General features: G+C 45.1%; 1 protein-coding gene across 7 annotated transcripts in view; it reads left to right on the plus strand.

The window, feature by feature from the left end:
* MYOCD (myocardin) overlaps positions 1-22,713 on the plus strand; it is a 95,891-nt gene extending 73,178 nt beyond the window's left edge. For 6 of the 7 annotated variants that reach the window (XM_043903882.1, XM_043903879.1, XM_043903885.1 and 3 more), the window contains 5 exons: positions 4,898-5,839; positions 8,596-8,739; positions 10,171-10,299; positions 13,368-13,425; positions 16,624-22,713. In XM_043903882.1, coding sequence (XP_043759817.1) covers positions 4,898-5,839; positions 8,596-8,739; positions 10,171-10,299; positions 13,368-13,425; positions 16,624-17,195 — 1,845 coding nt within the window. In that variant the 3' untranslated portion in view covers positions 17,196-22,713. The remainder of the gene's footprint in view (positions 1-4,897; positions 5,840-8,595; positions 8,740-10,170; positions 10,300-13,367; positions 13,426-16,623) is intronic. The other variant, XM_043903881.1, reaches the window with a different exon arrangement.
* Positions 22,714-27,712: the final 4,999 nt, after the last annotated feature.

Raw genomic sequence — 27,712 nt, forward strand, 5'->3', positions numbered from 1 at the left:
GCCATTCCCTTCTGGCCTGGAGGGTTTCTATTGATAGATCAGCTGTTATCCTTATGGGAATCCCTTTGTGTGTTATTTGTTGTTTCTCCCTTGCTGCTTTTAATATTTGTTCTTTGTGTTTGATCTTTGTTAATTTGATTAATATGTGTCTTGGGGTGTTTCGCCTTGGGTTTATCCTGTTTGGGACTCTCTGGGTTTCTTGGACTTGGGTGGCTATTTCCTTCCCCATTTTAGGGAAGTTTTCAGCTATTATCTCCTCGAGTATTTTCTCATGGCCTTTCGTCTTCTTCTGGAACTCCTATGATTCGAATGTTGGGGCATTTCACATTGTCCCAGAGGTCCCTGAGGTTGTCCTCATTTCTTTTGATCCTTTTTTCTTTTTTCCTCTCTGCTTCATTTATTTCCACCATTTTATCTTCTACCTCACTTATCCTATCTTCTGCCTCCGTTATTCTACTCTTGGTTCCCTCCAAAGTGTTTTTGATCTCATTCATTGTATTATTCATTTTTAATTGACTCTTTTTTATTTCTTCTAGGTCTTTATTAAACATTTCTTGTATCTTTTCAATCTTTGTTTCCAGGCTATTTATCTGTAACTCCATTTTGTTTTCAAGATTTTGGATCATTTTTATTATCATTATTCTAAATTCTTTTTCAGGTAGATTCCCTATCTCCTCCTCTTTTGTTTGACTTGGTGGGCATTTTTCATGTTCCTTTACCTGTTGGGTATTTCTTTGCCTTTTCATCTTGTTTAGATTGCTGTGTCTGGAGTGGGCTTTCTGTATTCTGGAGGTCTGTGGTTCCTTTTTATTGTGGAGGATTTACCCAGTGGGTGGGGTTAGACGATTGGCTTCTCAAGGTTTCCTGGTTAGGGAAGCTTGCGTCAGTGTACTGGTGCGTGGAACTTGATTTCTTCTCTTTGGAGAGCAATGGAGTGCCCAGGAATGAGTTTTGAGATGGGTCTATGTGTTAGGTGTGACCTTGGGTAGCCTGTATGTTGATGTTCAGGGCTATGTTCCTGCGTTGCTGGAGAATTTGCATGGTATGTCTTGCTCTAAAACTTACTGGCTCTTGGGTGGTGGTTGGTTTCAGTGTAGGTATGGAGGCTTTTGGACAGTCACTTATTACTTAAAGTTCCATGTAGTCAGGAGTTTTCTGGTGTTCTCAGGTTTTGGGCTTAAGTCTCCTGCCTCTGGATTTCAGTTTTATTCTTCCTGTAGTCTCAGGACTTCTCCAACTATACAGCACTGATAAGAAAACTTCTAGGTTAATGGCGAAAAGATTCTCCCACATTAGGGACACCCAGAGAGGTTCACAGAGTTACATGAAGAAGAGGAGAGGGAGGAGGGAGATAGAGATGAGCAGGAGGAGAAAAAGGGGGACTCAAGAGGAGAGAGACAGATCTACGCATCTGTCTGTTCCCAGAGTGTTCTCCGTAGCCCAGTCACCTACAAAGATTCACAGAATTGGATTGGGAAGAGAAGGGGAAAGGAGGAAATAGAGGTGTTCTGAGGTAGAAAACAGAGAGTCAAGATTGGGAGAGAATAATCTTCGGTTTAAAAATAGGGCTTCTCTTCTTTTCTTTTTTTTTTTTGTAAGGTTATAGTGTATTGAAAATGAAAATTAAGGAGTAGTAGAGGAGTACTAGAGGACTTTAAAAGAAATAAGAGAAAAAGAAAAATAGAAAATAGAAGAGAAAAAGGAAAGAAAAAAAAAAGAAGAAAAAAGAAAAAAAAAAGAAAAAGAAAAAAAAGAGAAAAAAAATTTTTTTTTCCCCTAATTAAAAAAATCGTAAATATCTATGGAAATGAAAGTTAAGGAGTAATGGGGGAGTAATAGGGGATTTTAAAGGAAAATAAAAGAGAAAAAATAAAAAAATAAAAAATAAAAAAAGAGAAAAAAGTAAAATTATATCTAGGAGTTTCTCTGGAGCTGTTGCCGTCAGTGTGGGTTCGGCTCAGTTTCAGATAGCTCCTCGTTCCAGCTTACACTTCTTGATATCTGCAGGCCCCTTCCGGTGTAGTTGGTGTTTTCTAGAGGGATTTTAATCTGTTGCACCAGTCCCTTCTGAAGCGGTTCCCTTTATTTATTTGGCTTCTGTTTGCCGGTCTCTTCAGAGCCTCATTTCCACCCTGACACAGGCGGGCGGAGGTGGACTCTTATTCAGGTAGCTAGTTCCGTCGCTCTGCGGGGCAGGGAGGGGCTGGTGCTGCAGGGAGGGGCTGGCGCTGCAGGGAGGGGCTGGCTCTATGGGGACGGGCTTGTGCTGCGGGGACGGACTGGCGCTGCCGGGAGGGGCTGGCGCTGTGGGGACGGACTTGCGCCGCGGGGACGGGCTGGCGCTGCCGGGAGGGGCCGACGCCGCTTTCTCCGTCTGCGCTGCTCAGGCTCCCGGCTGTTCTATATGGAGCGCGGCCTGCGCTGCGCGAGGTTCCAGCCCTCGGGTGTTCCACAAAAGCGCGGAGTGAAAAGCTGCGCCTGCTCTCTGTGCCTTCCCCGTCAGAGCAGTCTAGGCAGCCAGTGGCTTGGTGGGCGCACTCTCCCCAGGTGTGGCGCGCCCACTCCCTTCCACGGACCCAGTCTCAGTTTCCGCTGGCGCCAGTCGGGTGCGTGCGCCTTCTGCCCTCCGCGTCCCCAGCCCCAGTCCCCACCCGCGCCGGTCGGGTGCCTGCTCCCTGTGTCTCTCCGCGACCTTCCCCTCCCCCCTGCCTCCTGCCTCCGGCGGGGCTGGGCCGGTCCGCAGCCTGCGAGCTCTTCTCTGGACTTTCTCGGTCTCTTTGTTCTGCGAACGGCCGGCAGTGTGTTCGGGCTGGTTAATTTACTCTCCCTCTTTTGGTCTCCCCCAGTTCAAGTTGGCAACTCACAGACGCTCCCTCCGATTGTCCTCAGGGCACTCAGGCCCGGACCCTACCCCAAGCAATGCCGCCTAAGACTCCCTTCCCGGGACGGGTCTCCGTCCTTAGCTCTTTTGTCTCACTTTTTATCTTTTATATTTTGTCCTACCTCCTTTCGAAGACAATGGGCTGCTTTTCTGGGTGCCTGATGACCTCAGCTAGCGATCAGAAGTTGTTTTGCGAAGTTTGCTCTGCGTTCAGTTATTCTTTTGATGAATTTGCAGGAGAGAAAGTGGTCTCCCCGTCCTACTCCTCCGCCATCTTGGCTCCTCCCCAGATTTTTTTTTTTTTTTATGTGGACCTTTTTTCAGGTCTTTATTGAATTTGTTACAATATTGCTTGTTTTATCTTTTGGTGTTTTGGCCACAAGGCATGTGGAATCTCAGCTTCCCAACCAGGAATCGAACCCACGCCTCTTGCATTGGAAGGTGAAGTCTTAACCAACGGACTGCTGGGGAAGTCCCCATTTTCTTTTAATTTTATCTTTTGTTTGTGAAGGGTTGGATCATGTCCATAACCCAGTTTTAGTTTGGATGTCAATATTTTCCTTTGGATACACTGATATCCTTTGGATACTCTTTTACCCTGCAGTTTGTTTTTTTTTTTTTTTTAATGAGATGGCTATTTGGATTTTCTCCCAGTATTTTTGACTTATAGTTTTCAGTTTTGTGGTCAGTATTTTTATTATTAGCCTCTTAGCTTTGAGACTCAAAAAGACCTTTTTGTACAAAATGTCACAAGAATATCTCCCTACCAATTTCTGGCTGTTGTATGGAATTATTGACACTTATGTATTTGATTACAACAGTAATATGCTGATGAGGGCTATTTTAGAAATACAGATGAAGAGAACTGTTTTTAGAATTTTAGCTTATTTTTTATCCAGATGTTTTCATATGCAAGCAGAGGTTTCGATATATATACATATACACATATTTATAGGCTTCCCTGGTGGCTCAGTGGTAAAGAATCCACCTGCCAACACATGAAACACGAGTTTGATCCCTGGGACAAGGAAGATCCCCTGGAGAAGGAAATGGCAACCCACTCCAGTATTCTTGCCTGGGAAATCCCATGTACAGAGGAGCTTGGTGGGCTACAGTCCACGAGGTCGAAAAGAGTTGGACTGAGGTGACTAACACAACAGCAACAAACATTTATATATATAAATGTGGGGTTAAAATAAATACATGTGAATCCACATAATAATAAAGCAAGCACCTTACATCAACAATTGTGAGGCGCTACTCCAAGCCCTTTACAAGTCCTAAGCCATTTTCATCCCCACAAAAATGTGTAAGAGAGCTACTGTCACCCCATTTCACAGAGCGATCACTGAGCTGGGAGAAGGCGGGGCCAGGATTTGAACTGATGGTCTCATCTCTGCACACACTTCTCTCAGTATATGACTGTTATCCAGCCAGTGACTAAAATTAGGACATTCATGGTAACGCAGAACTGTGATGCTCAAAGCCTGGTCCTGGCACTGACAGCATCCTCCGGGAACTTCTTCAAGATCTGGATTCTCAGTGCCCAACCCAGACCTGCTGAATCAGGAACCCCATGGGGGGGAATGGCTCTGCTCTAATGCTTTTGCCAGGTGTGGAAGATGGGGTGAGCAGGATGTTCACCAAGGGCACAGAGGTCCTGGCATGTCAGGCTGTCCTGTGTTGTTGGTTAAGTGTTGATGTCTAAACCCAGGCAGGTATCAGCTTTCTCACCTGTTAAGTGGGGGCAAGGACCAGGATGGGGGTTGCAAAGTGGTGGACCAGGTGACCCCTGTGGTTCATCTGAGCTGGATGTTTCTGTAATCTGAGACTGTGAAAACATGGTGTATGATTTTTTTTCAAATCATTAAAAATGTGCAAGATGATATCAAAATCGGAAACAAATATGGGGACATGTTAGATTCCATTTGTGACATCTTAAAGCTGCCGTAACAATACTTTAGGAAAAAAACAGATTGTCACTAACCAGTACTAATGCCGGTCTGGCTCCTTCAGGTCTCTGAGTTAAGACAACAGCTTCGAATACGAGGTTTGCCCGTGTCCGGTACCAAGACGGCCCTCATGGACCGACTCCGGCCCTTCCAGGACTGCTCTGGGAACCCTGTGCCCAACTTCGGTGACATCACGACGGTCACCTTTCCGGTGACGCCCAGCAATGCGCTGCCCAGTTACCAGTCCTCCCCCTCCACCGGCGCCCTGTCCAACGGCTTCTACCACTTCGGCAGCACTAGCTCCAGCCCCCCGATCTCGCCCGCCTCGTCTGACCTGTCGGTGGCGGGGTCCCTGCCGGACACCTTCAATGACGCCTCCCCATCCTTCGGCCTGCATCCCTCCCCGGTGCCCGCGTGCGCCGAGGAAACCCTCATGGGCAGTCTGAACGGCAGCTCCATGCTTCCGGAGCTGGACGGGCTAGACTCGGAGAAGGACAAGATGCTGGTGGAGAAGCAGAAGGTGATCAACGAGCTCACTTGGAAGCTCCAGCAGGAACAGAGGCAGGTGGAGGAGCTGAGGCTGCAGCTGCAGCAGCACAAGAGGAGCGGCTGTCCCGACAAGAAGCCGCCGCCCTTCCCGGCCGCCCCCATCAAGCAGGAGGACGCCGTGTCCAGCTGTCCTTTCTCATCCCGGCAAACGGCCGTGAAAAGACAGAGCCCCGGCTCGGAGGGCCAGCTGCCGCCGCCTCGCGAAGACGCTCAGCTCCTGCCCCTGGGGAGCACTCACTGTGCAGAGCCCTCGGGTCAGACCAACGTCCTGTCTTCCACATTCCTCAGCCCGCAGTGCTCACCGCAGCATTCGCCCCTCGGGGCTGTGAAAAGCCCGCAGCACATCAGTTTGCCCCCGTCGCCGAACAACCATTACTTCCTTCCCCCGTCATCAGGCGCCCAAGGAGAAGAACACAGGGTCTCCTCTCCTGTCGGCGGCCAGGTGTGCACTGCGCAGGTAAGAACTGGCCCCCTGCTCTTCCTGAAAGTGCAATGCAAATTTGCAACTGCTAACTAGCTGACCTTGGAACTTTGCACGGGGAGGGTTTGCTAAAAGTCTAATAGTAACTCGCGGGCACCACGATCCACAAGCCTTTATGGTTGGACAAACTCACGAGACAAGGATGGCAAATTTGTGCTGCAAAGAGCTAGGTGATAAATGTTATTTCTTTGTGGAATGTACAGTCTTTGTCATAGCCACTCAGCTCTATCCCTGGAACCCAAAAGCAGCCATAGACAACATGGTAAATGAATGCACATGGCTGTTCCAATAAAACTTTATTTATAAAAACAAGCTGGGGTCCAGATTTGGCTTATGCGGCTGTTCCCAGGACTCCTCGGTGTCAAGCTTTATTGTAGGCCAAATTAACTCATCAAGAGGGCCAAAGGGAAAGTTATCAGACCTTACTGTTCTCTCTGAGTAATGGTCTGTAAAGTGCAAATATTTACTTACTGTGTGCCAGGCTGTGTTCTAGTCTCTGGGGATTAGTGTTGAGTTAGCCAGACAAAAATCCCTATTCTCATAGGGAGATAGACAGTAAACAAGATCTAAGTAAAGTATTTAATATATTAGAAGATGAAACATCTTACAGAGAAAAAGCAGACAAGGGAGATGAGAAGTTTGGAAGTCTAAATGGAAGGGCCAGGGACATTTGAAGGGGATAAAGGAGAAAACCTTGTAAGTGTGTGGGTTGAAGGCATTATAAGCAAAGGAGGAACAGCAAGTGCAAAGGCCCTGTTCTAGGAGCATGTGTGGGATAGCCCAGGATCAGAAAGAAGCTGGTGTAGCTGGAGCAGAATGAGGGGCTCAGAAGGGATATCCGATTCAAAGTAGGGATGGCTCAGAAGAATATCCGATTCAAAGACTAGACCAAGGGGAGCATCCAAGACTTCCTCTGTCCATGAAACCAAAAAATTATTAGAAAAGTCTAAGCCTCTTTGAGAAAGAAAATTACGAAGGTTCTGAAATCTATGTTATTAGGAAGGGAATAGGAGGAAAAATTAATTGGATCCCTGCCATGTGCCAGGTATTAAGGGGCATGTATGGGACTTCCCTTGTGGTCCAGGGGCTAAGACTCCATGCTGCCAGTGCAGGGGGCCTGGGTTTGATCCCTGGTCAGTGAACTAGATCCCACAAGTTGCAACTACAAATCCCCTATGCCACAACTAACACTGAAGATCTCATGTGCTGAAACTAATACCCAGAGCAACAAAATCAATCTATCAATAAGTCAAAAAAATAACAATAAGATCTTTAAAAAAAAATCACAATGTATTTTTTAAAAGAGGTATGTATGTGAGCAACTCATTGTCAAAACAGCCTTGAGTGAGTGAGTGAGTGAAGTCGCTCAGTCGTGTCTGACTCCTTGCAACCCTATGAACTACAGCCTACCATGCTCCTCCATCCATGGGATTCTCCAGGCAGGAGTACTGGAGTGGGTTGCCATTTCCTTCTCCAGAGGATCTTCCGGACCCAGGGATCCAACCCAGGTCTCCCACATTGTAGGCAGACGCTTTACCGTCTAAGCCACCAGGGTGGTCCTTATGAATTCCAAAATAGCCTTACGAATTCCAATTTGTTATTCTTCACTACTGAGGAAAATAAGGCCCAGGGAGGTGAAGCCAGTTGCCCAGGGCCACAACAACCAAGGATTATCTGATACTATTAATAAAATGTATGCCTCTTTCACGTTGAATATTCTCTATCCTGGGAGTATGAGGCGGGGTAATGCAGACACACTTTTATGAACCCACCAGAGCAACACATTCACATGAAGGATGCTCACTCCTGAGTCAGCACTCTGGGAGACGCTGAAATTTAACATGATTCTCATCCTCATTGACAACAGGTGTCAATGTGGTGTCCTCGGCATCAAAGGTAAAAGTAGCTCTTGAAATACCTCTGGACCAGAAGGTGCTCAAGTGAAGGATATAGGAGAACCACCACTTGTACAGTAATTGATGGCTTACATAGCACTCTTTGAAGACATGAATGATTCCATGGCAAGAAGTAAATAAATAAAAAGACAAAGAGCAATATTGGATAACATCACTGAGTGGCATGGTGTTAAATGCTACACAGAGCCTTCGGGGAGTGGGTGTCGACTGTGAAGGGCTAGAGGAGTCTGCGAGGACTTGCAAAGCCATTGGACTTCAGAAGAGGATCTGGAAGAGGAGAATCTGGAAAAGGTCACTCCATGTGAAAAAAGCATAAGCAAAATGTACAAGTTGTGGCTGGATGAGCAGAATTTAAGCTCGCAGAGGGCTTCCCTGGTGGCCCAGTGGTAAAGAATCTACCTATAATACAGGAGACGAGGGTTTGATCCCTGGGTTGGAAAGATCCCCTGGAGAAGGCCATGGCAACCCACTCCAGTATTCTTGCCTGGAGACGCCCATGCACAGAGGAGTCTGGTGGGCCACAGTCCATAGGGTCATAAAGAATCAGACCTGACTGAAGCAACTGAACATGTACCCAGGTAAGCTCCCAGAGGGAAATGAATAATGCTTGACCGTGGAGCATTTTGAAGACTCACCCTGGTTAGATGTGGGGACCCTCCACTGTAGATGTGTGGAAACCATGGAGTGTTTGTGAACAGGAGGTGAAATGTCCAAAGCTGGATTTGAGACTTTGGTGATGGAATTTAGGGAGGTTTGGAAAGATAAGACACCAGGGCAGGGACCAGCCATCTCATTTGTCCTTCTTCCTCTCCGCAGAACTCAGGGGCACACGAGGGCCACCCTCCAAGCTTCTCTCCCCAGCCTCCCAGCCTGCACCCCCCTTTCTCTGGAACCGCGGCAGACAGCAGTCATGGTGCCGGGGGCAAACCTTCTCCCAAAAGCCCAGGTGTGCAGCAAAAGGTAGGCACCTGGGGAAAGGTTTAAACTGGGAGCCAGCTTGGCCTCTTCTCTCTCTGGGGCCCCTCTCCTCCCCGTGTTGAGGTTCAAACAGAAAGAAATGATGTTTTGGATTGAAACAAGTCTACTTGAAAAGGACAGAAATGGATGTACGGATATAAGTGAGAGTACTCCAAGGCATCATTTCCAGGGTTCATCCCAGAAATTATGACAACTAAAATGGCCTTGGCAGGTTTGCAAAAGAGCGTGGCAAACAGACCAAGTTCAGTGAAGTTGAAGATAGGAGTCAGGGCACATGGGGAAAAAAATGTGGAGAATGAGAGAAATAGTGGATCCTCGGAAATGAATGGAGAGGTGCAGAAAGTTGGAGTCGCTGTGTAAAAGGAAGGAGATGACACATGTCAGCAGGTGGGAGAATCAGAGAGGTAAAAGATGCAGGATGTGGGGAATGCAAGGATCAGTGGGAAGGTAGTCAAAAAGGAGGCAGACTTTTATGTAGCAGCCTGGATGGGAAGGGGGCTTGGGAGAAAATGGATACATGTATATGTATGGCTGAGTCCCTTCACTATTCACCTGAAACTATCGCAGCATTGTTTGTTAAAGAGCTATACCCCAATACAAAATAAAAAGTTCAAAAAAATTAAATAAAATTAGTCTTAAAAAAAAAAAAAAGGTGGCAGACATGAGTTGGCCATGACACAAAAGTGCTGCATGCCACAGAGCAGGGTATCCTTTGGGGATAGAGACTCTCTAATGTCCCGAGTACCCTCACAGAACACACTCATAGCACACAGGGCTGGCTTATGAAGAGACACTCCAGCAATATATGCACATCAACTCACTTAGGAATGAAATGGGCTTCCCTGGTGGCTCAGATGGTAAAGAATCTGCCGTCAATCCAAGAGACCTGGGTTCAATCCCTGGTTTGGCAAGAACCCCTGGAGAAGGGGGATCCAGTATTCTTGCCTGGCAAATCCCATGGACAGAAGAGCCTGGAGGGCAACAGTCCATGGAGTGCAAAGGGTTGAATATGATTGAGCAGCTAACACTTTCATTTAGGAATGACACAGGCTGAGAGGTAAATTATTGTGGAAATGCCTGGGTTGATGGAGCTCTTTGTGTTGGACTGGATAGACACTGCTTCATTTTCTTTTCTCATCTTGCTTTCTCCCAACAGACAGGGTGCACCTTAGAGAACGGGAATGAATTTCTGAGGTTCCCATCCTGACTTGCCTCCAGCATCTCGTCCATAGTGATGTGCCCTGTTATTGATATATATCTGTAACATCTCTGTGATATATATTTAAGCCCCAGCTCTTTTTTTCCCTTTTAATCAATTTTTTCTACAGTTGAGTCTATAGTTTCTAAAACAGGAGCTATATACAATGTCTGATGCATGGATTGATCGTCTTTCTCTGCATTTTACTCATGCAGATGGTGGGTCTGCACTCTTCTGATAAGGCAGGGCCAAAGTTTCCAATTCCGTCCCCAACGTTTTCCAAGTCCACTTCCACGGTTTCAGAAATAACCCAGCCGCCATCCTACGAAGATGCAGTGAAGCAGGTAAGCGCACGATTTGATCTTCATGGAAGAACAGACTGATTCACTGCATGTTGTTTTATATGACGTGGCTTCACGCGTGTAGGTTCTGTTGCCTCCCCCGCTGGAACAAGCAGACTGTCCAGATGCTCACTGTGAAGAAGCGTGGTGTGTGTAGAGACACTGTGTGAGGCAGAAAGAGAGGAGATTGACTTAGCACCCAAATGCCCAGACTTGGTGCCAGCTGCCATTGCCACAAACCCTGGTCAAGAATTCAACTTCTCTTCTATGAAATGAAGATGATATCTACTGAATAAGGGTTCTGGATGACATAGTATTGATCACATTGTCCTGACACAAGATACGTACTCAAATATTAACACATGAAAGTAATTGCTGGGGTAACTGTTTCTAAGTTTCTTCCTCGCTTCAAAACTCAGCGATCCCAGGGACTGAGGTCCATGTATGCCGTTGTCCTCCTCATTCCCATCCCCTGGTATCTGTAAACATCAAATGGCTCCTTTGTGGTTTCAAAAGAAAAGAAGAGGGCCAGGCAAAGTGGACTCCCACAGACAGAGTTTACTTAACTCAGAAGAGCCAGAAGGGAAGGTGTGTTCACTACAAGTGCGACGGGGAGCCAGAGAAACAAGAGCTACATCCTCAGCACCCAAACAGGAGGCAGTTCCAAGTCACTTCATTTCTTATTTTCTTTCTTTGGGTCCTTTCTTCTTGTTGAGCCAAAGGTTTGTCGATTTTGTTCACTGTTTGAAAGAACCAGCTCTTGGATTTATTGATTATTTTTTCTATTGCTATTTCATCTCTATCTTATGTAATTCCCCTCTGATCTTTAATGTCCTTCCTTCTGCTGAGTTTAGGTTTTGTTTGCTCTTTTTCTAATTGTTTTTTTTTGCCCAGCCCCCTTCCTTAGTTGCTTTTTTTATTTTTTTTGGCCACACTGCACGGCATGAGAGATCTGATTCCCCAACCAGGGATAGGACCCACACCTTCTATATTGGGAGTGCAGAGTCTCAACCACTGGACCACCAGGGAAGTCCCTCTAACTGTTTTAGATGATAGGTTAGGTTGTTCATTTGAGATTCTCCTTATTTTATTGAGGAATTTCGGTATCCCTATGAACTACCTCTTAAGAACTGTTTTCGCTGCATCCCATAGATTTTGCATGCTTGTGTTTTCACTGACATTTGTCTCTCAGTTCAGTTCAGTCTCTCAGTCGTGTCTGACGCTTTTCAACCCCACGGACTGCAACACGCCAGGCTTCCCTGTCCATCACCAACTCCTGGAGCTTACTCAAACTCATGTCCATCAAGTCAGTGATGCCATCCAACCATGTCATCCTGTGTTGCCCTCTTCTCCTTCTGCCTTCAATCTTTCCCAGCACCAGGGTCTTTTCCAATGAGTCAGTTCCTTTCATCATGTGGCCAAAGTATTGGAGTTTCAGCTTCAGCATCAGTTCTTCTAATGAATATTCAGGACTGATTTTCTTTAGGATGGACTGGTTGGATCTCCTTGCAGTCCAAGGGACTCTCGAGAGTCTTCTCCAGCATCACAGTTCAAAAGCATCAATTCTTCAATGCTCAGCTTTCTTTATAGTCCAACTTTTAGACTAAAACCAACTTTTCTTTGTCTCTAGGTATCTTTTAATTTCCTCTTTGAATTCATCACTGACCAATTCATGTTTTAGTAGCATGTCGTGTAGCCTCCACATAAGCATTTTTTTCCATTGCTTTTTCTCTGATTAATTTCTAGTTTCATGCCGTTGTGATCAGAAAAGATGCTTGATTGTTGAGGCTTATTTTGTGTCTTAGCCAAGTCACTTCAAAGTGATAAAAATGGCCATACTACTTATATATTAAGGTGCCCATCTCCTGGAATGGAAACTTCTCAAATCACTGAATTTACTCTGAACAACTCTGGGCTAGGGATCATTCTGCCTCCTTTCCCCCCTTCTCTTGTTGTGTCAGATTGTTTTATTTAGTGTTTTCCTGTCCAAAAATACATGCTACCAAAACCTTTAGCCAGCCTTTAGTCCGTATTCATGAAGGCCAAAAGGTGGAACCAACCCAAGTGTTCATTGAAGGATGAATGGATAAATGAAGCACGTATTCTATACATACAATGAATATTGTGCCTGCGTGCTAAGTTGCTTCAGTCATGTCTGAGTCTGTGCAACCTCATAGACTATACCCGGCCAGCCTCCTCTGTCCATGGGATTCTCCAGGCAAGAATACTAGAGTGGGGTGCCATGCCCTCCTCCAGGGGATCTTCCCCATCCAGGGGTTGAGCCCAAGTCTCTTATAGTCTCCTGCATTGCCAGGTGGGTTCTTTATCACTAGGACCACCTGGGAAACCCCACAATAAATATTACTCAGAATTAACAAGGAAGGAGATTCTGACAGCTGCTGCAACATGGATGAACCTTGAAGACATTATACTAAGTAAAATAAGCCAGCCATAAAGGGAAAGACACTGTGAAAGTGAAAGCAACTCAGTCGTGTCTGACTCTCTGCAACCCCGTCGTGGTCTATACAGTCCATGGAATGTTCCAGGCCAGAATACTGGAGTGGGTAGCCTATCCCTTCTCCAGCGGATCTTCCCGACCCAGGAATCAAACCAGGGTGTCCTGCATTGCAGGCTGATTCTTTACCAACTGAGCTATTAGGAAAGCCCCAAAGGTACTGTATCAGTCCACTTACATGAGATACCTAGAGTCATCAAATCCACAGCGACAGAAAACAGAACAGTGGCGTCCAGGAGCTGTAGGGAGGAGGGGATGGGGAGTTAGTGTTTAATGGGGTCAGAGTTTCAGTTTTGCAAGATGAAAAAGTTCCAGAGCTGAACAGTGGTGCCAGTTGCACAACCACGTGAATGAACTTAATGCATTTGCACACTATACTCTGAAATGGTTAAGACGGTAAATTTTTATGGTGTTTGTAGTTTACCACAATTAAGAAAAAAAAAACACTGCTAACCAAACCTAGTTCAAAAACCTGTCATACTGCTTCCGATGATTTCCCACAGAAGCAGTCGCTACGTTTTAATTTCTCTGTTCTCCTTTGGTTAATTGGCAACAGCAAATGACCCGGAGCCAGCAGATGGATGAACTCCTGGATGTCCTCATTGAAAGTGGAGGTAAGATATCAGGATGCTCTGCCCCTGTGTGTGCTCTAGGGTGTGGACTCTTAGGGCCGAGGTCAGATGCTCATTGTGAGTTGGACCAAAGAGCCGTGTCGGGGTGGAGCGTCCCTGCCTCTGAGCCTCCTGTCCATGCTTGGAGCAGATAAAAGAAGTCCTAGAGGGTGATCCCTCATCACCTTTGTTCCATTGTCCTCAGAAGACTTTCTAGCAGTCGTTTTAACAGTTTTCATCTTTCAGCTTGGTCCTTGTTTTCCAATGTTTTTCCTGCTAAACCATTTCCCCTTACTGTTCTAATCCCAATGTCCCTCTCTTCTTAATTATGAGAAGAAGGAAGCAGGTAAAGCAAGTCTACTCAAAATGAATCTCCCACCAATGGGCCCTTCATGTTCACACATCATTCAAGCAGTGACAGTGATCAGTGTGTTCTTTTTTGCCTCCTTTTAAGTCATTCATTTATTTCTTTCTAAACAGTTACATAGTTGTGCCTAAAATTTGAAAGCACACAAGTGACTATGATCCTGTAAGGAGAATGTGTGGATAAAAAGAAAAGACTCCATATTGGAGACCTTAAGTTGTTGCTGTTTTTCAGTCCCTAAGTCGTGTCCAACTCTTTGCTACCCCATGGACTACAGCACGCCAGGCTTCCTTGTCCTTCAGTATCTCCCAGAGTTTGCTCAAACTCATGACCATTGAGTCAGTGATGCCATCCAACCATCTCATCCTCTATCATTCCCTTCTCTTCCTACCTTCAATCTTTCACAGCATCAAGGTCTTTGCCGATGAGTCAGCTCTTTGCATCAGGTGACTAAAGTACTAGAGCTTTGGCATCAGTCCTTCCAATGAGTATTCAGGGTTGATTCCCTTTAGGATTGGTTTGACCTCCTAGCTGTCCAGGGGACTCTCAAGAGTCTTCTCCAACACCATAGTTCAAAAGCATCAATTCTTCAGTGCTGAGCGCTTAAGTGACAGCATTGAAAGTTTCAGAGAGAAAGTGGCCAGGCATCGGACTAGGTCCATCCCTGAACCAGACAAAGTCTCCACTTTTAGGGGGTTTGCTGTCTGGCATGAGAGATGGGCACCATGCAAGGAAACAGGCAGTTCCTCCCTTGTAGCAAGAGGGAAGAAGAAAAACATGGGCACAGGTGTCTGTATCATTGTTTCATGATGGAAAGATGAGCAGGTTCCTATCAGACACCATTATATTTTGTATTTAAACTTTTTATTTTGTATTGGGGTATAACGGATTAACAACATTGTGGAAGTCTCAGGTGAGCAGCAATGGGACTCAGCCATGGATATACATGTATCCATTCCCCCCAAGTTCCCCTCCCGTCCTGGCTGCCACACGATAACACTGAGCAGAGTTCCCTGTGCTATACAGTAGGTCCTTGATTATCCAGTTTAAATAGAGCAGTGAAGACACCCTTATGTTTTTAATGAAGTATTTAATGCCATTTAATGAAGTGGCAAGGTCTGCAAACAGGGTGTGGGAGTGGAACCTGGGGAATTCCAGTAAAGAACAGTGATGAATCGATCACAAGCAACAACAGTAGGATCACCCTCTCTCTGTGCCTGAGTTCATGCGTGCGAAGTCGCTTCAGTCATGTCTGACTCTTTGCGACCCTATGGACTGTAGCCCGCCAGGCTCCTCCAGGGGACCTTCCCGACCTAGGGATTCAACCTGCGTCTTTTACATCTCCTGCGTCTTTTACATCTTACAACTGCAGGATGGCCGGTTCTTTACTACTAGCAGGTTCTTTACCACTAGAGCCACCTGGGAAGCCCCCTACTAGGCAGTATTAAGTGCCGACTATAGGCTTGAGAAGGAAATGGCAACCCACTCCAGTATTCTTGCCTGGAGAATCCCATGGACGGAGGAGCCTGGTAGGCTACAATCCACGGGGCCGCAAAAAGTCGGACATGACTGAGCGACTTCACTTTCACTTTATAGGCTTGACATCATGAATTTAAAAATGAACTGGGCAACTTCATTGTGCGATTTTTTTCTTAAAAGTCCAGCCAATCCTGGAAGGGCTCAGAGAAAACAGATGGTCAGATTCATCCAGGTGTGGGGTTTTGCCAAGGGGGTAGGGTGATAGAAGAAAAGTGCAGGGGGATTAAGGATATATGTGAGAGTAATTAGAGTGGTGGATTAAGAGTACAGACTGCACAAGGAAAGAGGTGGAAGCCAGGAAGTTGCCTGGTGGTCCAGTGCTTATGATGCTGTGCTTCCCCTGCAAGGAAGGCAGGTTCGATCTCTGGTTCAGGGAACTAAGATCCTGCATGTCGTGTATAGTGGCCAAAATAAATAAATAACTGAAAACCAGAAGGAGCTGTCTGATGGTGACAAAATCGTGGAGTCAGTAGACTGGGGTGACTCAAAATGGCTGAGAATTTGTTGTCAGAGGGTCCTTACAAAGTGAACTTGAGGAGTGGGAGGCGATGGACAGGGAGTTGGAAATGGTGAATGAAGCTGAACTTTCAGAGGATGCAGTGTTTGGGGCCACAAGATCCAGGGTGTGTCCAGCAGAGTGGCAATGGCAGCATCACTTGCATGGAGGGGGATGGGGTGTCAGGGAATGGAGAGGCCCTCTGGACAGCAAGTTGCTTCCGGGATGCTGAAGTCACGGAGAATGACAAGAGTTGAAGTGGAAGACAGGCAGTGAGCCGGGGAGTAGTTTTTGATGGATGAGGAGGAGGGACCAGGAGACGGGGGTGTGGGTGGGGAGACTTTGAGAGCAGGATGACCTTCCAAACCACTGAGGAGTTATAAGAAGGAGGAGGAGTAACGATCAGACAATGGTGGCAGGAAAGGACTTGACTCATCTTCTGGCTGGGGAGCAAAGAGCCCCCACTGCGGGTCTAGTGAGGGTGCAGAGTCTTCAGGGGCAGCCAGGTGACAGTGCGGAGCAGGTAAAAGCACCTGCTGTGAGTGTCTGATAATCGCAGAGTGGAATTTCCAGCAAAAGAGGGTTTGGGGAGAGACCCAAGGGAAGAACTTGCAATATATAGAGTGGTTTAGGGGTGAGACTGGGTGAAGAGCCATGACCCAAGAAGCATGGCCATCTCCTTCTGTAAGTCATTCATTCATTCCAAAGATTCATTCAAGTTTGAATGTATCTTTGGTCGATCTTTGAATGATCACGATCGATCAGAAGCGATTGAACAATTCCTGTTGTGTTTTACCAACAGAAATGCCCGCTGACGCCAGAGAGGAGCATTCATGTCTTCACAGAGTCCCAAAGATCCCCGGGTCTTCTCGAAGCCCCACTGGTGCCCTCCCCAAGTCCTCGGCAGCCTTTGAACCGGCGTCCGCAGGAGGCCAGCTCTCCTTTGATCACTTCGGTGCTGACAGCGATGAGCACCTGGAAGTCTTATTAAATTCCCAGAGCCCCTTGGGGAAGGTGAGCGACACCGCCCTTCTGAAAATCGGGAGTGAGGAGCCCCCTTTCGACGGGATGATGGATGGATTCTCAGGGAAGGCTGCGGAAGACCTCTTCAATGCACACGAGATCCTGCCGGGCCCCCTGTCCCCCATGCAGACTCAGTTTTCACCCTCCTCTGTGGACAGCAGTGGGCTGCCCTTAAGCTTCACAGAATCTCCTTGGGAAAGCATGGAGTGGCTGGACCTCACGCCGCCCAGCTCGACCCCAAGCTTCAGCTCCCTATCTACCGGGGGCCCCAGCATCTTCAACATTGATTTCCTGGATGTCACGGATCTCAATCTGAATTCCCCCATGGACCTCCACTTACAGCAGTGGTAAATACCTGATGAAGTGCTAAGGAAGGCCAAGAGGAATCCCATCGGGGAAAGCACATGACCACAAATATTTACATTCTCCCAAAGAAGGAGGAGCTAGAAGAGGAGGAGAGGAAGAAGAGGGAGGAGGAAGAAGGAGAGGAGGAGCTGGAGAGAATGAAAAACAAGCGTGGAGACTTCTGTGACGACCAGAAAGAACAAACAGGAGTCTTTTTTTTTTAATAGATGGATAGTGTAATTTTTGCCAACATTCAGTGACCGTTATTGATTTCTGCAATGCCTTCAAAATTATGTTTTTTCAGATCAAGAATGCAAAAAAAAATTTTCTTCCAATGCCTTTCAAACACTAACCTTTTTTTCTAGCTTGTATTTTTTTTCAGGCACTGTTGGGGCATAATCTCACTTTGTAAGCTTTTCTCATGAATTTGTTACTCTTACCATGGAAAGAAGTTGTAAGCTCTCTGGGGAACCCACAGAAACCAGTCCTTCAAAGGTGATGGAAGTCGTACCCCTGAAGGCTGCTTCTCCTGTCTCCGTCACCCGCCTTTCAAAATAGAGGTCAGGCCCAGTGTCAGGTTCTTAAAGCAGAACAGAGGGACAGGACCAATCCATTCCCAGGGAAGTGAAGTGACCTCAGTATCCCTTGGCCACAAAGCCACCCCCTACAGTGACCCCAACCCTGTACCCAGGACTCCATGTGGTCACTGAAAACAACCCACCTACCTTTGGCCCAAAGAACCCCACCTGAAATTTCCCTTTCTTAACCAGTGGCCGGATCACTGTCACTGTCTCCGTGGTGATGTGTGTGCTCGGTCGCTCGGTTGGTTGTGTCCGACTCTTTGTGATGCCCTGGGTTGTAGCCCGCCAGACTCCTCTGTACGTGGGATTTCCCAGGCAAGAATACTGGAGTGGGTTGCCATGTCCTCCTCCGTGGGATCTTCCCCACCCAGGGATCGAATTTGGGTCTCCTGCATTGGCAGGTGGATTCTTTACCACTGAGCCACCTGGGAATCCCCGCCATGGTGTTGAGCACTGTGAAACAGAAGAGAACCCTGAAGCAAGAGAGAGACAAAACCTCCTGCCATTCTCCAGCACAGCCTCCTTAGTGTCAAAGGCTAGAGACGACCATGTAAGCAAATCAGAAGTATCTCTCTGGTCTCAAGAAACTGTTATCAGGAATAAGGCAGACAGCATGAAAGAACATCATTTCACGTATGATGGGAATAAACACAGTGGGTTGCTATTCATATAACAGGGTGATTATTTATGGACGTTCGGCTTCTCTTTTTATTTTCTTATTGGAAGGAGGGGTTCACCTCCATTATCTTTCCCCCACTCTATACTTTTCTTTCAAATTCTCCATCCTTTCTCTCCCCTCTTTTGAAGATCTCCCTTTCTCTGCCCCAACATTGGGAGAAGAGGATTTCATCCATTTACCAGCTGTCCTACTGCTAATAAAACCATACGTTAAAAAGCTGAAAGTCAAGGTTCTCCCGGGTAACTCATTCTCCATCTGCATAATAACTTGCTGTAAAAGGAAGTCAAAAGAAAGAAATCGAAGGAAAGAAACCAATGATTCCATCCACAGTCATGAAGCTCCCCCTACCCCCATTTGGTTGGCAGTCACTGATTTGGGTTGCTCTGGGGAAAACCGGAACTCGTTATGTTGTAAAGGTAAATACAAAGTATAGTTCCAAGGAAAGGGTATTTTAGGTCTGCGTTTCTGAAAGAAAACACAATCGCACGTCGAAAGGATGGAAGGAAAAAAAGACGATGGTCTCCTGTGCATTCCTCGCCACTTCCCCTGCTTTTGCTGGGAGTTGAAAACTTAAATTGCAGGATCGTCTCTAAGGCTCACTGTGGTTCTAATGCACAGATTCATAGTGTTGCATGCTGTAGAAGGTAGCTCTCGCTGTTTTTATTTTTTATTTAAATCACTAAGGCACTGTTTTCTTCTTTTGTAAAAAAAAATTGTTCACTGTGCACTTATGGAGAAAATAACCAAACATGTTGTGATTTTAGAAGTTCTCTTTTTGAAAAAAAAAAAAAAGATTTAGAAGTCATTCCATTGTTAACCTGTTAACATGTGTGAACACAGTGTTTTTGGTGATTGCTACTCTGAAAGCTGCCGCATCTTACTGGGGGGTGGGGAGGGGAGGAGGGGAATATCTATATTATATATGTATATGTATATATATATATACACACACACACATATGCATGTGTGTATAGATATATACATATGTATATGTATGTGTGTCTATAGGTATGTGTGGATATGTGCATCCATATATACACATCCATATGTACATATACATACACATGTGTGTATGTGTGTGTATCTTCAAGGCAGTGCAACGGAGTTCTATACCAAAAGCCTTTAAGCCTCCATCTGCTGTGAAATGATCTTGGCCTTTCTCACCGCGCATTCCCGATTCATCACCCAGACTGCAAGTTGCTTCGACGTATGACTCACGGCTCCAACCCAGTGACGCACAGCCAGCTGCTTACGATGAACAAGCCCGTCTCGACAGCGACTGTGATGTGAAGAGACAGGGAGCATTCACCTTTGGTCACTGGAAGGGTACTGCCTCCTCTCACAGAGAGCAGCGGTGGAAGGCGACCGTCGTTTTACATTCCTTCATCAGCCTTGTGCTTTAAAAGAGCCACACGGTACATTTTCCACTTTGCTTTGATGTCTGTCATCAAAACCAAAGATCCTGAGGGGAAAATTGCCATCTCTTCTTTGATGATGAAGCTATGGGGAAGGAAACCTTCCTGACACATTCCTCACCTTTGTGTGTTCCTCAGACGTTGACATTTTGCGGGGGGGATCTTGACAAAGCTCGCTGGTCAGTCCGCTTCTCATGTGCCAAGTTGTGTGAATTTTTTAATCTTATTTTTATTCCCCTTCCTTTGGAAAACAACCTCACAGCAATCTCTGAGACTCTGGTCTGAGTGTCGATTATTTTGTCCCTTTGGGTATTTCTGTCTGAAGGGCTAGACTTGGCTAGGAGGCCCCTGTCTTTGTAAGACTATGCATTTTCATTGGGATATTTTTAGGCTATTATCTGGCACTGACATATATGCCTCACAGTTAACGAAAGATATTTGCTGCTACAAACCGGCACACAACCCGGAGCAGACTCCAGGATCATTGCTTTCAACCTCCACCCACAACCCCCACCCACCATCTTCACGCTCTCTTTCCTTAGATCAGATGTGAGATTTGAAAGATAAAACTGAGGATAATTGGGAAAAGGTTGATGAAGCTGGTTGCTCCCTGATCATCTGTGTTAATTTATATTTCCTATAAGGGATTTTTTTTTTTTAAGTTCTTTTAAACTCTTAATTGTGTCTTCTATTCTGGTGACAAATTGGGCATGACTAAAAGATGTACAGAGACTTAAGAAGATGGCCACGGTCAAGTTTCTTAAGGCTCTTAGAGCCTGAAATTGACCACATGTGGTCCTCTCAAGGTCCCCAGGACTACCCTGTGGCAAAGCTGACCTGCAGACATTTGCAGCTGCTGCCAACTCTGGTGCAGTCCTGTGGGTTCACCCTTATCCCACGGATTCAGGAAGTTCCTCTGTCCTTCCATTAAGCCTGTGCTCAGTAGAAGCCCTGCTTCTAACAGTGCTATTGAGATGATACACATTCTACTAGAAGGAAAGGGAGAGGAAGGGGGAAAGGAGAGAAGGAAGGAAGGAAAGAAGGAGGAAAGGAAGGAAGGTCAGGTCACAGCCTCTCAGTTCGGCTGAGACATTATGTTATGAAAAAGAAATCGAAAAGCTTGGACTGAGAAACCATTCTCTTCATGAAGTGATCGCCCCGGCAGATAAGGAAAGCAGGAGGGTGTTCAGTTGAACAATCAAGGGTCTGTGAACTGGTGGCCTTTGCCATCCAGAAACATTTATCTCCAATCTGAACCAAAGGGGTGGGGGGGGGGGGGAATCAAAAACCTATCCCAAGCATTCAAGACAGTCTTTTCTAAAGACCTCTTAAAGAGGTTTCTATCACCTCTTCTAGAAACCAGTGCTGGTTTGGCCGAAAACTCCTGCGTCAGATTTACTCATCCAGCAGATAGTAACTTGATGTCTTACCTGTGCAGAGCACATCCCCTGTCCCAGATGTCCAGTACCACGTAGACTCTGCACAGATGGTTCCCATCTTGAGGGACTGGGAGGTTGCAAGAACCCTGCTAATTTCCAAGTCTTCCAACCGGAATCCCTTTACCTTTGATGACAAGGGGGGGTCTTCGTTTTCCCAAAGGGGAAGCGGCTTTTTAGCTAAAACCTACACCCATGCTGACATTTTTTTTTTCTTCTGTGATCAAACAGCAGCATCATATGACTTAGATGTCTTTCTACCACTTAAAACATCTGTTTGAGCTTTTAGGATTTGTCTTCATTGCCAGATACAGAAACATTTGGAAAATCAGAGAAGTATAAAGGAAACGTATTATTATTTTGTCCTATGCCTTCATCTTGATCTTCAGAACAAGCTCTCTGGACAAAAGGGACACTTAGAGGGTACAGTGCCCATGAAGAGCCTCTATCTTTTAGGGAAAAAAAGCTGCAGGATTGTGAGGGCAGCTTGGCCCCCCTTCAGGGCTTGGCTGTGGTCAACAGATGCACCAAGTTTGCTGTCAGCTGTGAGAGAACTCAGAGTGAAAGAGTCTGGAGTCTTAAGTTTTCTTATAAATCCAGTAGAAACCAGCAGGGCAGTTGAGATGAGGAAACTCAACTAGTGCTTTATTAGATGATATTGCTAGCCACAAAACAAGACAGTCCTATAAGCTAGAGAGCTGCTCAGTGTGGTGAGGAGCTGGGTTTGATTCTGGAATCCACATTTTCAGAGGAGCCCTGGCTAGAGTGAGACTATGCATTAGGAAATGACTTTAAGACCGGAAGAGATCCGAGAAAAATTTCTCTATTACCTCCCAGGGAAATTGCTATAGACTCATTGGGTTTGATAACATGAAGAAGTTCCCTTCTGATGGTAGGAGTTGGTGGAATCTACGGTTCTAGCATTCTATGGATTAAGACAAACTCCTGGTGGTCTCTTGTGCTTACTTCAATCACCTTTGGCCTTGTGAGCTCCCTGTGTGTGCTTTAACAGCTCCAGAGGGTTTTGGGGAGAAGGTCATAGAATGATGGGGATCCTGGAGGCTGCTGTAATGTTTTCCAAAGGAAGGGAAGCCACACTGCTCCCCAGAGTTCTCTCCAACGTGCCTGCAGCTAGGAAAGAGGGCAGTGCACAGCTGGGTGCTTGAAATCCTGCCTCCTGGAAACACAAAGAGGCACTTTGCAAAGAAATCCAAAGAGCCAGCATATGTTCTCTGCAGGGACCCCATGTGGTGGAGCTTTCATGTCGGCTCCTTCGCTCAACTATACATAACTAGGAAGAAATGTGGGTGACCAGGAAGAGAAAAGAAGCAATGGCTAAATACCAAAGTTGGCATGTGTTCTTTTTTAAAAAATATATGTATATTTTTAAATAAAATGTTTATTTTAGAGAGAGATGAAAGCTTTTTTTCTTGATTCTGCAATGTACCAGGCATTGTGCTGTTATTTTGTAAAATCCCCACAATGGTACCATGAAACAGTATCACAATCACCCCCAGTCTACAGATGAAGAAACTGAGTCCAGAAAGGCTGAGTTAATCACTTAAGGTTACACATCTGAAACCTGGCAGAACCAGGGATCACATTGTACTTATCTGCAGTGCTTCTGATCTCATACACTGTACATCTCACCCACACTAATCAAATGAGGACATTAGTGAGTCTACAATTATGTATATGCTATTAAAATACACGTAGTAAATTGTGAATTAGTTTGATAAATCACTGGTGCCCTCCTTATTCTACAGATGTAAGAACTTCAAGGGAAATTCAACATACTGAATTCAGTACAGAAGAAATGATGGAGTGATGGTAGGGGTTGGAGTGAAAGTAGTGACTTAAGATTCCTTAATAAACCAGCCAAAGTAGTTGGTGACTCAACTAAGAAAAACAACTGTCAGAATAGAGACTAAGGTAGTTTTGAAACATGTTAATAGAATGGAAAGTATGGGACTTGATCATGGGATGGGAATGGCAAAGGAGAGAGAGGTTTCAGATTTGGGAGAGAGAGGTGGATATCCGTGTGTGCATGCTAAGTTGCTTCAGTCATGTCTGACTCTTTGTACCTCCATGGACTATAATCCACCAGGCTACTCTGTTCTGGAGTTCTCCAGGCAAGAATACTGCAATAGATTGCCAGGCCCTCTTCCAGGGGATCTTTCCCACCCAGGATGGAATCCGCATCACTTATGTCTCCTGCATTGGCAGACAGGTTATTTATCACTAGCACCACCTAGGAAGCCCAGGTGAATGTCCAGCGTATGTTAATTCCATTCACAGAGGCAAAAGGCCAGAGTGAGTAACCTTAATACGAAAAATTGTGAATCTGAGTGTCTGTCGCCTGTAGGACACTCAAGTCAAAAGCATTCACTAGAGAGGTCTGGACCTCAGAGTCCTTTGCACAGAGATTTAGAGATGGGAGATAACAGCATTCAGAAGGTCACTGAAATCATGAGGATGGCTGTGACCTACACAACCTGTGGAGTGATAAGAAAAGGGGATGCCGAGGACCACCAACACGGTTCGCTATTGGCAGAGGGGAGGAAGGGGCGGGACTAGGAAACAAGGAAGAAGACCGGAAGAAGGAAGTATCCCAGGCTCCAAGGTGGTAGAAAGAGAGAATCTTCAATCCTGTCTGGTGCTGCTGTTTCTGTAAGGTAAGGAACAAAGAGTACTGTTTGATTTAATACTAAGGAGGTGAATGGTCGGTAACCAAGGTGAGAGCATCATGTGTGCATTGGAAAAGCCAAGTGGATGTGGACCAAGGAATTGAAAGGCAATGAAGAGGCCATTCCCTGGTGGCCTAGTAGTTACGATTCTAAGCTTTCACTGTCGTGGTCGGGGAACTGTGATCCCACAGGTCATATGCAGCATGGCCAAAAAAAGAAAAAAAAAATGTGAGGGGAATGAGAAAATGGAGACTGAATCCAGGCATCGCCTATCAAGGGGCATGGCCATGTGAGGAAGAAGATGCACAAGACCAGAGCAGACAGAAATTTAAAGGACCGATTTTTCAAGAGGAGAGATATTTGAGCTAATTTTTTAAAAGAATGAGAATTAGCTAGTACACAGAAGAGAGAAAGTGGTAGGCATCCATGCACATCTGTATCACCTTTTATTTATCCTCTCTACTGTTGATGGACATGTCAGTTGTTTCCAATTTTTGACAATTGGAAATGTTGCTGATACAAACATCCTAGCACATGCGTTTTGGTACAGACATTACCAATTTTTTTTTTTTTTAATTTATTTTTTTGGCTGAGTTTTGCATCATGTGGAATCTTAATTCCCCAACCAGGCATTGAACCCATGCCCCTTGCAGTGGCAGCACAGAGTCTTAATCACTGAACCTCCAAGGGAAGTCTCCTTACATTTTTGTTGAACATGTGAAATTGTTGGGTCGTGGTATTTTTGTTGAACGCGTGAAATTGTTGAGTCATGGTGTTTGCCTACTGTTAAGTCGTAGCCCATGATGGAAAAACAGCTTTCTGAGAGGCTTGTCCGCATCCCCCTCCCATCAAAATACATGAGCTTTGGCTGAGCTATGTCCCCACCAACACTTGGTTTTGCCCGTCTTTTTCAGTTTTACCCATGCTGTGGATTGTTTTGGTATTCCCTGGTAAATTGGTAAAATTGGTATTCCCTGGCGATTTGGTAAAATCGCCTGGCATCAATTGGATGACTTATAGGTTCAGCAACTTTTCATATTTCCTTGGCCATTTGGATTCCTTCTGTGGTAAGGTGACCGTTCAGGTCCCCTGCCCATTTTTCCTTTGAGTTTCCTGCCTTTTTCCTGTTGTATTGCAGAACTCTTTACGTATTCTGGAGTTGGGTCTTTGACTATTATATGGTTTTTGCAAGTAACTTCTCCCACTCTAAGGATTGCTTTTTTATTCTCTTAATGATATTATCTCATAAACCAAAGTCTTTTATTGTTAAGTAATACGATTTATAATGATTTCCTTTAAGGTGAGAATTTTTGGTATCATGTTTAAGGAATCCTTTCCTACCCCAAGATCCTATAGAAAATCTTCTTACTTGTTCTTTATTTTGATTTTTATTTCTCTTGGGAAGAATAATTTTTTTAGCAAATGGGTACCTGATAAACCTTTTCAGTTCATTGCATGTTTAAAAATCCCTTATTTTTCATCCTTGTTTGTGAATGTTAGACCAGATGCAGAGTTTTTGAGTCCCACTTGAGTTACAACCTGTTTCCATTGAGCTCTGTAAATATTGCTCGAAACTTTATTACCTTATTGCAAAAAGGAAGCTTGAGGGAATCAGCTTTTCTTCAGAGAGAAACTTCTTTTCTCTGAACAGTACTTATATACATTTATATCTATCTTTGTATTTGTATTGTTGTGGTAGTTTTAATTTATTGATGTATAGTGGGTTTACAATGTGTAAGTTCCTGCTGTGTACAGCAAAGTGATTCAGTTATACATATACTATATACACATTCTTTTTTACATTCTTTCCCACTATGGTCTATCACAGGATACTGACTATAGTTCCTTGTGAAATACAGTAGGACCTTGTTGTTTATCCATTCCATATATAAAAATGTATATCTGCTAACCCCAGACTCCCACTCCACCACTCACCCCATCCCCCCCGCCGCCCCTTGGCCTTGGTGGTGGTTTACATTGAGGTGTAATTAACATATAATATTATATTAGTTTCAGGAGTACAATGTAATGATGTGATGTTTGTACATACTGCAAAATGATCACCACAGTAAGTCTAGTTAACATCCATGCCACACAAATTATGTTTATTTCCTATGATTAGAACTTTTAAGATCTACTCTCTTAGCAACTTTCAAATACACCATACAGTATGTATCTACCTTTGAAATTTAGAAATTTTACCCAGTTACTTCTGGGGCCCCCACCTCTACCCACTGCAGTAGTAGTTTCTGGCACTTGATGAATGATTTCAAGTTTGATATGGGCCTTTCTGCAGCTGTGCAAAATATCTTTTCAAGAATTTCCATGCTATTTTCTTCTTATTCATCTTCTCTGGAAATGCTATTACATGTATATTTTTCAATGTTCTGAGAAAGATTCTGCATCTCTGCCTTTTCCCTTCTTTTCATGGAATTACCTCCTCCTTTCCTCTGAATTTTGGGAGATTTCTTCCAGCCCATCCTGGAATGGACCAGTCTGGCTTCAGGCAGTGGCAAATCTGTTATCTCCTGCCTCTATTGAGTTTCATTAGTTTAGAAGTCATGTGTTTTTTAATCCAAGAACTCTTCCTTGTTTAAGACGGCTCTTTTTCATGGCAGCCCGCTTCTGTCATATTAAAGCAGTGTTCTTTCTGTTCTCACCAGGAATACAAATTAGACTTTAAAAATACATTTCCCTTACTTCCTGCTTAACTTTTTCACTGGAGGACAGTTCTCTGAATTCTCAGATTAGCCTCCCTGTTTTATGGAGGTAATAACCTGTAATAACAGCACAAGCATTTGAACTAGAAAAACCTGGCATCTCAGTGGTGATGCATGAATGACTCTTCACAGAAACCCTCTGAGCTTTGATTTATTCGATGGGTGTAATAAAAGCCTTTTCCTAAAGTTCTTTAAAGGATTAAATAAGATGATGTACGTTGAAAGAATCTGCCTGCAATGCAGGAGACCCCGGTTCTACTCCTGGGTTGGGAAGATCCCTTGCAGAAAGGATAGGCTACCTACTCCAGTATTCTTGGGCTTCCCTGGTGGTTCAGCTGGTAAAGGGTCCACCTGCAATGCAGGAGACTTGAATTTGATCCCTGGTCTGGGAAGATCCCCTGGAGAAGAGAACGGCTACCCACTCTAGTATTCTGGCCTAGAGAATTCCATGGACTGTATCATCTGTGGGGTTGCTAAGAGTCGGACATGACTGAGTGACTTTCACTTTCACTTTTAGCTATATGGCTTATTGTGCTTTCCTGGTTGCTCAAATGGTAAACAATCTGCCTGCAATGCAGGAGACCTGGGTTTGATCCCTGGGTCAGGAAGATCCCCTGGGTAGGGAATGGCTGTCCACTTCAGTATTCTTGCCTGGAGAACTCCATGGACAGGGGAACCTGGCAGGCTGTAGTCCATGGGGTCACAGAGTTGAACATGACTAAACTATATGATTTATTATTATCGTCATCATATCTTGCCATCATTATTGTAGTCATCATCTTTATCATCATCTTCACTATTTAATTACTGATTTTTTTCTGTTTGTTCATTCTCAGGTAGAGAGGTCTGATTAGTCAGGTGTGGCTGAGATGGTGGGGGAGGTGATCTATCAGAGATGATGTTGGTCTCCATTTAATTTCCCTCAAGAGGTTACCATACATAGTAACTTTTTCTTGGCCAGTTCTTCCTTGACTCAGAAATCACTGGTACCATTTTTTTTTTCCT

Source organism: Cervus elaphus, chromosome 5 (genome assembly GCF_910594005.1).
Source record: "Cervus elaphus chromosome 5, mCerEla1.1, whole genome shotgun sequence".
NCBI classification, from domain to species: Eukaryota; Metazoa; Chordata; class Mammalia; order Artiodactyla; family Cervidae; genus Cervus; species Cervus elaphus.